At 30.9% G+C, this 14,946-nt stretch overlaps 1 protein-coding gene across 2 annotated transcripts in view; it reads left to right on the top strand.

The window, feature by feature from the left end:
• The window catches only part of Ten-m (teneurin transmembrane protein Ten-m), a 394,884-nt gene extending 385,379 nt beyond the window's left edge, over window positions 1–9,505 (top strand). For both annotated transcript variants that reach the window (XM_075305335.1, XM_075305334.1), the window contains one exon: window positions 2,427–9,505. In XM_075305335.1, coding sequence (XP_075161450.1) covers window positions 2,427–8,037 — 5,611 coding nt within the window. In that variant the 3' untranslated portion in view covers window positions 8,038–9,505. The remainder of the gene's footprint in view (window positions 1–2,426) is intronic.
• The last annotated feature ends 5,441 nt before the right edge of the window (window positions 9,506–14,946 follow it).

The raw sequence follows: 14,946 nt of genomic DNA, 5'->3' as shown, positions 1-14,946 counted from the left end.
GCCACTCGTGCCAAAAATAATCTACCAAAATTTTAAGAAAATTTTACCACAATAAAAAATTTCAATTTTTGTCAAAGTTTTATATCTATAGAAAATTGTATCAAAATTTTATTTCTATAGACAATTTTGTCAATTTTTTTTCTATAGAAATTTTGTCAACATTTTATTTCCATAGACAATATTATCCAAATTTTATTTCTGTAGAAAATTTTGTCCAGATTTTATTTCTATAGACAATTTTGTCAAAATTTTATTTCTATCGAAAATTTTGTCAAAATTTTATTTCTATAGAAAATTTTGTCAAAATTTTATTTCTATAGAAAATTTTGTCAACATTTTATTTCTATAGACAATTTTGCACAAAATTTAATTTCTATAGAAAATGTTGTCCAATTTTTTATCTATAGAAAATTTTGTCAACATTTTTTTTTCTATAGAAAATTTTGTCAACATTTTTTTTCTATAGACAATTTGGTCAAAATTTTATTTCTATAGAAAATTTTGTCCAAATTTTATTTCTATAGACAATTGTTTTCAAAATTTTATTTCTATAGAAAATTTTGTCAAAATTTTTTGTATAGATAATTCTACCAAGAATTCTACCAAATACTAAATATTAAAACAAAAATCATAAAAATATTAAGATTTATTTTTTCATACCCATAAAAAAATACGAAATGGCCAATAATTGTAATCAAGTCAAGTCGCACTCTTCCAAAAATTAACAACTGATTTACTTTTATTCAATATACTTAAATTTAATGTTATTCGTTTTAAGTTTTGTGACCTTGTCTATAAAAAACTTCCTAATCCCTCTGCGAATTACTCTCCTCATCTTTTAAATGTTTAACCAAACTCCCTTTGTTTATTTTATAAAAAAAAAGAAAGTCCTTTGTTTTATGTTTAGTGGTTTAAAGAAATTATGGGCGGGGAAAACAACTTTTAAAGAACAAAATCTTAAGAGGTTCTAGGGTTCATATTTATATATAAATACATTTATTTTATTTTATCTTTTGGTCATGGGTTTTTGGTTAACAAACATTTGCTAATGTTGAAAATTTTTTCTTTGCTCTTTTTCTCTTCCTAACTCTCCCTCTTAATAAAAAAACAAATATAAAATACAAAACGCGCGCGTGCTCTCATCTAACTGATATTATCATCCCTAATAACAATTAAAAAAAATCATAAAAAATTAAAACTAACTAACTTCACAAAAAAAAATCGGCATATAAAACAAAAATTAAACAAATAATTCGTCTAAACGTTTGAAATTGAAACTAACCTCTAAAAACAAAACTAACAGCATTTTTTGGAATTATTTCAATGCAAGGTAAGATGGTCTTCTTGAGATTACAAAACAAAAACTTTACTAATATGTTTCTAACTGCTAACAAAAATAATTCCTGGTTGTTTGGTCTTAATTACTATTCTTTTTTTAATTTTTTTTTTATTTTTATTTTTTTTACTAACGGAATTTATTTCTATCTAAGATATAACGTAAGAATTTCGATTGAATCGGTTAAAATTGTAAACAAAGAGGAAATTAAAAGCCCGATGTAAAATTGATGTTTCTCATATTGACAATAGCAGTCTATTGTGAATCAACTGCACAAAGAAAAAACCTAATGCTAATAGGTCTATTTTTAGATTAAATCCCTTCACTAATAAATTAGCAATATTAATAACCAACTTATTGCTATTTAGGGATTTTATATATATATAAAAATTAAGTATTTTTTTACTTGCCATTATTACATTTAAACATATTGACATCAGCTGTTGGGGGTAATTTGTTTTTGTTTTCGGAGATTTTTCCGGTATATTTTTATAAAACTTAATATTTCTTTCTTAATATTAGTTAAAAACGAAACAATTTTCATTCATTAAATATATTAATCGTTGTTATCGAAATTCTAACGAAATATCCTAACAATTCTCACAATTTTGGTTTAACATTTTTTTCTCCATTATTTTTTTTTTTAATTTCACAAATTTTTCTCGTCTACATTCACTATATATATCGACCGGTAGTGTTATAAGAAAACAATCTGTTGGAGACCAAGTTTATTCGCTATAGTTTTTACTAAACCTAAAAACCTGGATACATCTATTGGGTTTCAAAACAAACAAAAAAAAACAAAAATTAATCTACGAATTTCATTGATACTGTTTATTTTAGTATTAAAAAAATAGAAAGTGAATTTATGTAAAACCTTAAATGTTCTTGTATTTTTTAAGTTATTGTGTGTGTGAAATTTTTGAATTTTTTTTTTTTTCGTTAAAATATTTCTTTTCTTTGTATTTTGTAAACAAAAAAATATTGCTTGCTAGCCTTGTTAGAAATAAATAAGAAAAAAAAAAACAAAAATCAAAATCCTTTCAAAACTAATGATTACGCCTTGTTTTTATTTCCCTCCCCTATATAGTCGATCTGCTGTTATACGAGGACGTGTGGTCACTTCATTGGGCATGGGTTTAGTGGGAGTTCGTGTATCTACCACTACTCTGCTAGAGGGTTTCACACTCACCCGTGATGATGGATGGTTTGATTTGATGGTAAATGGTGGAGGTGCTGTAACATTGCAATTCGGCCGTTCTCCATTCCGTCCGCAATCACGCATCGTTCAAGTTCCATGGAATGAAGTGATTATCATCGATACCGTTGTAATGTCCATGTCCGAAGAGAAGAGTGTTACATCCACTACACATACATGTTTCTCACATGATTACGATCTAATGAAACCGGTGGTGTTAGCCTCATGGAAACATGGCTTCCAGGGGGCTTGTCCTGATCGCTCAGCCATATTGGCTGAATCACAAGTCATACAGGAATCTTTGCAAATACCAGGTACTGGCCTCAATCTAGTCTATCACTCGTCTCGGGCAGCTGGATATCTATCCACCATAAAACTTCAATTAACTCCGGAATCTATACCACCGACATTGCATTTAATCCATCTACGCATTACCATTGAGGGTATCTTGTTTGATCGCGTTTTCGAAGCTGATCCTGGAATTAAATTTACCTATGCCTGGAATCGTCTGAATATCTATAGGCAACGAGTGTATGGTGTGACCACAGCTGTGGTCAAGGTGGGTTATCAATACACCGACTGCAAAGACATTATTTGGGATATACAAACCACCAAATTGTCGGGTCATGATATGTCCATATCTGAGGTGGGCGGATGGAATCTCGATATTCATCACCGTTATAATTTCCATGAGGGTATTTTACAAAAAGGCGATGGCTCCAATATCTATTTGAAGAATAAACCTCGTGTTATCCTCACCACTATGGGTGATGGCCACCAGCGTCCATTGGAATGTATGGATTGTGATGGTTTGGCCTTGCGTCAACGTCTATTGGCTCCTGTCGCCTTAGCTGCCTCTCCCGATGGTAGTTTGTATGTGGGTGATTTCAATTACATACGTCGTATTATGACCGATGGTACTGTGAGGACGGTAGTGAAACTGAATGCAACCCGTGTCAGTTATCGTTACCACATGGCTTTAAGTCCCTTGGATGGTACTCTCTATATCTCTGATCCAGAATCTCATCAAATCATAAGAGTAAGAGATACGAATGACTACTCACAACCCGAAAAGAACTGGGAACCCATAGTGGGGTCTGGAGAACGCTGTTTACCCGGTGATGAAGCCCATTGTGGCGATGGAGCCCTAGCCAAAGATGCCAAATTGGCCTACCCCAAAGGCATTGCCATATCCAGTGATAATATCCTTTACTTTGCCGATGGAACCAATATACGCATGGTGGATAGAGATGGCATTGTTAGTACCTTGATTGGCAACCATATGCATAAATCCCACTGGAAACCCATACCTTGTGAGGGAACTTTGAAACTGGAGGAGATGCATTTACGTTGGCCCACTGAATTGGCTGTGAGTCCTTTGGACAATACTCTTCATATAATCGATGACCATATGATTTTGCGCATGACCCCAGATGGACGCGTGCGAGTAATTTCCGGCCGTCCTTTGCACTGTGCCACTTCATCTTTCATATATGACTCGGACTTGGCAACACATGCCACATTGGTAATGCCTCAATCGATTGCATTTGGTCCTTTGGGTGAACTATATGTGGCGGAAAGCGATTCGCAACGTATCAATCGCGTACGTGTCATAGGCACAAATGGCCGAATTTCTGCTTTTGCTGGAGTTGAGTCGAAATGCAATTGCTTGGAACGTGGATGCGATTGCTTTGAAGCCGATCATTTCCTGGCCACCAGCGCTAAATTCAATACTATTGCCGCTTTAGCTGTTACTCCCGACGGCCATGTTCATATTGCTGATCAAGCCAATTACCGTATACGAGCTGTTATGTCCAGTATTCCCGAGGCCAGTTCATCACGCGAATATGAGATCTATGCTCCCGATATGCAAGAAATATACATCTTCAATCGTTTTGGACAACACGTTTTGACGAAGAATATTTTGACTGGAGAAACTACCTATGTATTCACCTACAATGTCAATACATCAAATGGCAAATTGAGCACGGTAACCGATGCAGCTGGCAACAAGGTCTTCCTGTTACGAGACTACACTTCTCAAGTCAACTCCATTGAAAACACGAAAGGGCAGAAATGTCGTCTGCGAATGACCCGTATGAAAATGTTGCATGAATTGAATACTCCCGACAACTATAATGTGACCTTTGAATATCATGGTCCCACTGGTTTGCTGAAAACGAAATTGGACTCCACTGGCAGATCGTATGTCTACAACTACGACGAATTCGGCCGCTTGACTTCAGCTGTTACACCTACTGGACGTGTCATTGATTTGGCCTTCGATTTAAGTGTAAAAGGTGCCCAAGTCAAGGTTTCCGAAAATGCCCAAAAGGAAATTTCCATGCTGATCCAAGGATCATCGGTTGTGGTGAGAAATGGCGAAGCCGAATCCAAGACCATGGTCGAGATGGATGGTTCAACCACAAGCTTGACACCATGGGGTCATTTGTTGCAAATGGAAGTTGTGCCCTATCCCATTTTGGCTGAAATTAGTCCTATTATTGGAGAAAGTTATCCAGTGCCGGCCAAACAACGTACAGAAATTGCTGGTGACCTTGCCAATCGTTTTGAATGGCGTTACTTTGTTAGGCGTTTGCAACAGGGCAAACTGAATAAGGGTCCTCGTACCGTTACCCAGGTGGGACGCAAGTTACGTGTCAATGGTGACAATGTTCTCACTCTGGAATATGATCGTGATACCCAGTCCATTGTGGTTTTGGTTGATGATAAACAGGAACTGCTGAATGTTACCTATGATCGCACCTCCCGACCTGTTAGCTTCCGGCCCCAATCAGGTGATTATGCTGATGTCGATTTGGAATATGATCGCTTTGGACGTTTGGTCACCTGGAAATGGGGTAATTTACAAGAGGCCTATACATTCGATCGTAATGGACGTTTGAATGAAATCAAATACGGCGATGGTTCCTCCATGTTCTATAATTTCAAGGATATGTATGGGTCATTGCCTCTAAAAGTGACCACTCCCAGAAAATCAGATTACCTCTTGCAATACGATGATGCGGGCGCTCTACAAAGCCTGACCACACCTAGAGGTCATATTCATTCGTTTTCATTGCAAACATCCTTGGGCTTCTTCAAATACCAGTACTTCTCTCCCATCAACCGTCATCCCTTCGAAATTCTCTACAACGATGAAGGACAAATATTGGCAAAAATCCATCCCCATCAGTCTGGCAAAGTGGCTTTTGTTCATGATAATTCGGGTCGCTTGGAAACCATACTGGCTGGTCTCTCCAGTACTCACTACACTTACCAAGAGGCTACCAGTTTGGTGAAGTCTGTAGAGGTACAAGAGCCAGGATTCGAATTGCGTCGAGAGTTTAAATACCATGCTGGTATCTTGAAGGATGAGAAACTACGTTTTGGTTCCAAAAACTCTTTGGCTTCGGCTCACTACAAGTATGCCTACGATGGCAATGCCCGTTTGACGGGAGTGGAAATGTCCATTGACGATAAGGAAATGCCTACAACACGTTACAAATTCAGCCAAAATCTGGGTCAATTGGAGGTGGTCCAGGATCTGAAGATAACACGCAATGCCTTTAATCGAACTGTGATACAGGACTCATCGAAACAGTTCTTCACCATCATTGATTATGACCAACATGGCCGCATCAAGAGTGTGCTAATGAATATCAAGAGTTTTGATGTTTTCCGTTTGGAATTGGACTATGACTTAAGGAATCGCATTAAGTCACAAAAGACCACATTTGGCCGTTCCACTGCCTTCGATAAGATCAACTACAATGCCGATGGTCATGTGGTGGAAGTTTTGGGTACCAATAACTGGAAATATTTGTATGATGAGAATGGCAACACGGTGGGTGTTATTGATCAAGGAGAAAAGATCAATTTGGGCTATGACATAGGTGATCGTGTAATACAGGTGGGCGAAGTTGAATTTAACAATTATGATGCCCGAGGATTTGTGGTACGCCATGGAGAGCAGAAATATCGATACAATAATCGCGGCCAATTGATCCACGCCTTTGAAAGGGAACGGTTCCAAACCTGGTACTACTATGATGATCGCAGCCGTTTGGTGGCGTGGCATGACAGCAAGGGTAATGTGACCCAGTACTACTATGCCAATCCCAAGTCACCAATGCTCTTGACCCACATGCATTTCCCTAAGGTACAAAAGACCATACGTTTCTTCTACGATGATCGCGATATGCTGATGGCTGTGGAAACAGGAGAACAACGCTTCTATGTGGCTACCGATCAGAATGGTTCACCTTTAGCCTACTTCGATATGAATGGAGCCATAGTCAAGGAAATGAAAAGAACTCCCTTTGGTCGCATTATCAAGGATACCAATCCTGACTTCTTTATACCTATTGATTTCCATGGTGGCCTATTGGATCCCCACACTAAGTTGGTATATACCGAAGGTCGCCTATATGATCCCACCTTAGGACAATGGATGACACCTTTGTGGGAAACTTTGGCTACCGAAATGTCCCATCCCACGGATGTCTTCATCTATCGTTATCACAATAATGATCCCGTCAATCCCAGCAAGCAACAGAATTACATGATTGAATTAGAATCATGGTTGCAATTATTTGGCTATGATTTGAGTAACATGCAGAGTTCCAAATATACCAAGGCGGCTCAATATAATCCCCAGGCATCCATAAAATCTCACACTTTAGCTCCAGATTTTGGTGTAATTTCCGGTTTGGAATGCATTGTTGAGAAGACCAATGAGAAGTTCAGCGATTTTGATTTCGTACCCAAGCCATTATTGAAAATGGAACCTAAAATGCGTAATCTACTACCCAGAGTTAGCTATCGTCGGGCTGTGTTTGGTGAGGGTGTCCTACTCTCACGCATTGGAGGTAGGGCTCTGGTCAGTGTGGTTGATGGCTCGAATAGTGTGGTTCAAGATGTGGTCTCCTCAGTCTTTAATAATTCCCATTTCCTGGACTTACACTTCAGTATACACGATCAGGATGTCTTCTATTTTGTCAAGGACAATATATTGAAGTTGCGCGATGACAATGAGGAATTACGCCGCTTGGGAGGCATGTTTAACATATCAACACATGAAATTACCGATCATGGGGGCTCAGCAGCCAAGGAATTGCGTTTACATGGACCCGATGCTGTGGTCATCATTAAATACGGAGTCGATCCCGAACAAGAAAGGCACCGCATTCTCAAGCATGCCCACAAACGAGCCGTAGAAAGAGCTTGGGAACTGGAGAAACAATTGGTGGCAGCCGGTTTCCAAGGTCGAGGCGATTGGACCGAAGAAGAAAAGGAGGAACTAGTATCACACGGTGATGTCGACGGATGGATTGGAGTTGACATACATAGTATTTACAAATATCCTCAACTTGCCGATGACCCAGGCAATGTGGCCTTCCAACGCGATGCCAAACGCAAACGAAGAAAGATTGGCAGCAATCACAGTAGGTCGTCGCTCAGAAGTCGCCATCAACAAAGACTAAAAGATATGTCAGCGTGAAAAGAAGCTTTCGAAGAATACCTGGATATAAATGACGACCTTTACGAAGAAGAAGACGAACGAACACAAGAAAAACAACTACAACAACAATATAATACATATGATATAGAATATGATGAAGATGAGATCGAAGACGACTTTCACGATAACGATAAAAAAGACTTGGTAAGCAACTTAACCGAAGATGATTTGTATTATTAATTAAAAAAACAAACAAAACAAAAAGAAATCGAAATAAGAAAACCAATCCAAAATATAAGACACAAATTAAGAACTACTTAAGCAAAAGAAGAAAAGCAAAATCGCATAGACAAAGATTTCCCCCTCCCGAAGAAATCTGGGAAATGTAAAGATATTTCGAAAACTATATTAATGCATATAATGATTAGAGAATGTCATCACCAAAACTTGTATAGAAATTTAAATTTAAAGGCATTGTAAAACACGACACGACATCACACAGTTATATAAGTTTAAAAAAGAAACAACATTGCATTCGTGAAGGCAGGGGAACCCTGGCCCTAAGTCACAATAAAACATATGGCATTACCATCTCTAAAAATTAAAGTGATTTCTAAAGGGATGTTTCCCAGATAATTCCAAATTGTAATAATTTTTTGCTTATAACCAAACATCCCTTAGATATTTCTTTAGTTTTTTTTTAGAAATTGCTTATTTTTGGTAAAAAAAAAATTGTGACATAAAAATAAAAACCGTATCTAACTTTCTAGATATATACACAGATATTTATACATATATATGAAACAAACAAAAAATCATAAATGCATATATAGTAATCAGAATACAAAAAATTAAATATTTTAGTTTTGTATCATACTTAAAAAAAAACCAAAACATTTTAGATAAACAAACAAAAAATAAAAGAAACTCAGTAAAATAGAATCTCAAATCTTAAGCAAGAAATAATGATATAAAAATAAATGTTTTTATGTATTTCAAATGCAAAAATAAGAACCGATTTAATGTGAGATAAACTTAGCTAAAAAAGATCACAAAACAACAGAAAAATAAACTTCTTAAAAATAATTGTAATGTTAAAACATAATAATTATCGATAATAAAACATAAACAAACACAAAACTCCACACTCAATACACACAGAGAAATGTCCACAATAATTATTACAAAAAAAAAAACAGACCTATAGCTACATATGCAAAACACATCCAAAAAATAACAACTTTCCTTTTCCATAAAAACTTTATTTTATTTTATATTTTTAATAATAAATGCCATAGCATGGAAAGTATTAATTTTTTTTGGTATTTTTTTTCCTCTCTTTTTTTTCCTAACAATAACATTATTATTAAATACATTTATATTGTAAAATACCAAAATATTTCTTTTAATATTTTTTTAATTCTCCTAAAATTATATATTATACAAAAAGCTTTAAATATAAATATATACGAAAAAACACACATAAAACGGTTATAAAAAAAATAAATTTCATGTTTTGTTTATGTATTTTGTTGGTGTAGAGAATGATAAAGATATAGTGATGATTTAGGCATAGCAGAGTCGATTAATCGATTTTTTCTTTAAAAAAAAGTCCACTAAATGTTTTCCAATTAAAGTTTTGATTGAGTTAAAAAATATTCAATTAAAAATTTAATTGATTCAACAAATTTTTTAATTGAAACAAAAATCAATCACAATAATTAATAGTATCAATTAATTTTTTAATTGACTTTCAATAAATTTTTGAATTGATCATTTTTGTGATTGAAGACATTTCAATTATAAATTAATTGGATCAATTAATTTCGTGATTGAATCAATTTTTTTGTTGTGGAACAACCGAAGCCTTGTATCGACCTTCCATAGGCCATCGAAATCAAAACCGAGCCACTTATCAATTTTCTACGGCAATATTCAGTTTCACCAACCTCTCGATTAATCAACACAAAGTCGGTTACTACAATAGCAAAAGGCCAGTTTTCAATGAAAGTATAGGATGGAAAAAAAGTTCACCTAGCCAATATTATAGGTCAAAAAATCAGCTTTTTCAAAACCAAAAAATATGTAAAAAGACTTTTGATGTTCCATAGACAGTTGACTTCCAAAACTATAATAAAAAAAAAAATCTTTTCCATTCACAGAAAAAAATTTCGCGAAATTTTTTCCAATTAAAATCAATTAAAAAATTAATTGATTCAACAACTTTTTTTTAATTGATTAAATCAATCACAAAAATTAATAATATCAAATAAATTCTTAATTGAGTTTAAAAAATATTCAATTAAAAATTTAATTAATTCAATTTTTTTAATTGAAACAAAAATCAATTACAAAAATTAATAATATTTACTTTTAATTTTTAATTGAATCAATTAATTTTTTAATTGATACTATCATTTCTGTAATTGAAGACATTTCAATTAAAAATTAATTGGATCAATTAATTTCGTAATTTAAGACAAACTATATTATTGCTGTGTGTATTTCAATTTAGAAATAAAGTAAAACTTGAAATAGCCATAAAAATTGGTAGCGAACACAAATTCAATAAATTTGAGGTTGGAAATTATCGATGTTTCGTGAGATGGCACTCCACTAAATATTAATACAAATTTGAAAAACAATGTTGAATTATATGACCGTGATTTCTTTATATTATTAAATCATCACAAGATCCTCTATGTCTACCTTATTTCCGCATATTTTAAAATTTTGATTGTTGCCTTATTTTTTTACGATTTCTTTCTATTTTCTACACATTATACCTTATATTAGAGTCAGTTTTCCCTGATTTTCATACCAAAAAAAAAAGAAATAAACAGACGAATAATAATAAAGCAAAAAAAAATATAAACAAAATTTTTGATTTTCCAGCAAATTTATTTTATTTGACATTGCATAGAAATCAAGCAAAAACAAAATAAAATAAAAAAGTAACGAAAATCAAGCAAATTTTTACAATTGTGATATACTTCTATAAATTAAAACATAACATTTAACCACAGAAATCTCCATGACGCAATACACAAAGAGTCGTTATACTAACACAACTTGAGAAACTTACTTTCATAATTTATATATTTTCTAGGATAAAGAACGTTTTGAAAATGTATAAACTTTTTTACTTTTTCTAATAAAAAATGTGCAAGTTTCTTTAAGATTTGTTAGTATAGCGATAATAAACTAAAATGTATATGTTTTTTTCATTTTATTTTATTTTTTTTTTTTTTTATTATTTTGTAGTTCCAAAAAGTAATTGAGATTGAATTCAATGGCAAAAATCAATAAAATATTTTTTATCAATAAATTTACGATTCCACCACACAGAAAAAAAATTCACGAAAATTTTCCCAATTAATTGAGTTTTAAAAAGTATTCAATTAAAAATATAATTGATTCAAACAAATTTTTTAATTGATACTAAAATCAATCACAAAAATTAATAGTATCAATTAATTTTTTAATTGATACTATCGTTTCTGTGATTGAAGACATTTAAATTAAAAAAATAATTGGATCAATCAATTTCGTGATTGAATCAGAAAAAAATTTGTGTGCAAGTCAAAGCTTTCAATATTTTTTGATTATTATTAAAATGTTTAATAATTTGACTTCACTAAGTCAAAACGATTTTAAGCGTCTATACGACACAATTTTTGCAATACATTGACAGGATAGAACACCCATTACCATACTACTCATTTTAGTTTTTATATATTATGGAACACCCGTTACCATACTACTCATTTTAGTTTTTATATATTATGGATTTTTTTCTATAATACAACGTTATGCAATATTTTTTTATTATTATTTTCTATATATACTCAAATCCTTAATATATTTAGTAATATATGTATATATACATATATAATTTTCATTTATATATTTTTTTAGAAAGGCCATATATATTTTTTATTTGATTTTTTTACTCAATTTTTAAATTTATTTAATTATAAACCAACTATGCTTATTAAATATACGAATAAAACCAACAAATGTAATGCTCGATCGTTTATATAAATATTATTATTATTATTATAAATTATTGTTTACTAATATTTAGTGTTGACTAATTAAACGTAATGAATAAAACAAAATATATATATTAAACATATTGAAAATATAAATAACACAAAATCCCCCATGATAGTTTGTAACATTGGACCCTGTAATATAGTAACTGCTTAGTCATTAAGTTATAGCTTAAAATAAAACTAAAATCATGATAAAAAAATATAAGAAAAAAAAAACAAATTGGCTATTAAAAGCATTTCGTAAAAAACAAATGATTTAATCGTAAAACAAAACTATGACAAAAAAATAGCCAATATATGAATGATGAAAAAGAAGAATTATAAAGTGGTGGTTTAGCAATTTTATCAAATAAAATTATTGTAGATTTTAAGGCAATTAAGGAGATATATTAAAAACAAACTAAATAACAATAAAACTACATATGTTTTAAGCCTCAACTATATCTATAAAACACAAAAACTAAACAACCTCCCTCATCCCTTAAATTAGTAATAGTCATATAGATCCTTTTGAAAAAAAAAACAAAATAATTGCATACAATAAAAACAAAAAGTTGTGTAAAAATTTTTTGAAAATCCCCCAAAAATTTCGACAAATATTCCTAAATCCCCCCTTCTAGACTCTTCCTATACACCAAAAAAAAAAAAAAAACAAGAAACCCCCCTAAAACATAACCTAAGCTTAGTAAGTGTACATTATTAAATACAAATGAATATGTGTAAAAATGCAATATTTCTTAAAAAAGAAAAACAAAAACGACAGCAACAATTTTAACATTATTAAAAACTTAAAACACAATAACAAAAAACATAATTTGCAAATATTATAAAATTTATACAAAATACCCTCTCTAAATGAAATGACTGATACAAGGAATATTAAAAAAAGAAAACATTCAAGCATTAATCTATTTTTGTTTTGCAAAATTGAAATATTAACTATAAAATTAACATATGGATGGTACTCTCATTTTCAAAAAAAAAAAAATTTTAAAAATACAAAAAAAAAGTATTTCTAATTTCTTATCATATCCCTTCAGTTGCATTTATTTTGTATAATGTAATTTAGAGAAATAATAAATTCCAAAAAAATCCTCCTGAAAAAATTATAATATTTGCAAAAGAAACAAAACAGCATATTCTCACCACAATAATCCCTGAATACACCAAAACTCTCCACAGCTATACTATACATACATACATATATGTCACACCTATAACAGTATATCTCTCCGGGCTTGAACACACATTCAAACCATTTTGTCATTGACAGTAAATGAAAATAGTTACAACGTAAGATATAAATTCTCCCTCCCAAATTTCCCTAATCCTAGCTCAAAACCCCCCATGTACTAATAAACATTTTGCATTGCATAGTGTATTTCGAAGAGGATACACTTAAAGAAAAAACCCATAAATTATAAACACACACACACACAATTGTCATTCATCCTCTCATATACATAAATTTACATTACAAAAGCAAAAATGTCAACAAAAACCACAACAAAATCAATTTTACGTACATACAAAAATACATGAAAAAAAAAAACAAACATACAAATAAAATGATAAAAAGGAATACTTTGTCATAAAGCATTATATATTAATTATATATGATGGTAAATAAAGAAAAAGAAAACATAAAATGAAATAAAAATTATTAAAAAAAAACAAACTAACATGTGTTTAATTTGGGCCAAAATATAGTGGAAATAAATAAATTGGGCGGAAATGAACGAAAAAAATTATTTTGAAGATAGTAGCACATAGCCATCATGTGGTGATATCAGCTGACGACAGATTTGACCAACAAAAGTATTTGAGAAATTTGAATTCTTGAGGTTTTGGTAGATTTTGCAAAATATTCCTCTCCAAAAATTTTCAATAGAAATAAAATTTTTCAAACATTTTCTATAGAAATAAAATTTTGCAACAACTTTCTATAGAAATAAAATTTTGCAACAATTTTCTATAAAAAAAAATTGACAAAATTTTCTATAGAAATAAAATTTTGACAAAATTTTCTATAGAAATAAAATTTTGGCGAAATTGTCTATAGAAATAAAATTTTCTATAGAAATAAAATTTTGCAACAATTTTCTATAGAAATAACATTTTGACAAAATTTTCTATAGAAATAAAATTTTGACAAAATTTCCTATAGAAATAAAATTTTGACAAAATTTTCTATAGAAATAAAATTTTGACAAAATGTTCTATAGGAATAAAATTTTGAAGAAATTGTCTATAGAATTAAAAGTTTGATAAAATTTTCTATATAAATAAAATTTTGACAAAATTTACTATAGAAATAAAATTTTGCAAAAATTTTCTATAGAAATAAAATTTTGCAAAAATTTTCTATAGAAATAAAATTTTTCAAAAATTTTCTATAGAAATGAAATTTTGCAACAATTTTCTATAGAAATAAAATTTTGCAACAATTTTCTATAGAAATAAAATTTTGACAAAATTTTCTATAGAAATAAAATTTTGACAAAATTCTCTATAGAAATAAAATTTTGACGAAATTGTCTATAGAAATAAAATTTTGACGAAATTGTCTATAGAAATAAAATTTTGATAAAATTTTCTATAGAAATAAAATTTTGACAAAATTTTCTATAGAAATAAAATTTTGATAAAAAAGTTTACTATAGAAATAAAATTTGCACAAAAAAAAAATTTGACAAAAATTTGATCGAAAAGTTTCTATAGAAATAAAATTTGCACAAAAAAAAATTGACAAAAATTTGATCGAAAAGTTTAAAATAACATATTATTAATTTGGTAGAATTTTGTTAAAATTTTCTTCCAATGTTGTTAGATTATTTTTGGCACGAAAGGCAAGCGTGCTTGTAAGGCCATTTAAGTGCATATTGAGAAA

The sequence above is a fragment of the Haematobia irritans genome, chromosome 4, assembly GCF_050003625.1.
Source record: "Haematobia irritans isolate KBUSLIRL chromosome 4, ASM5000362v1, whole genome shotgun sequence".
Classification (NCBI taxonomy): domain Eukaryota; kingdom Metazoa; phylum Arthropoda; class Insecta; order Diptera; family Muscidae; genus Haematobia; species Haematobia irritans.
Note: the sequence above shows the minus strand (reverse complement) of the source record. Positions and strands in the feature narration are given on the sequence as shown.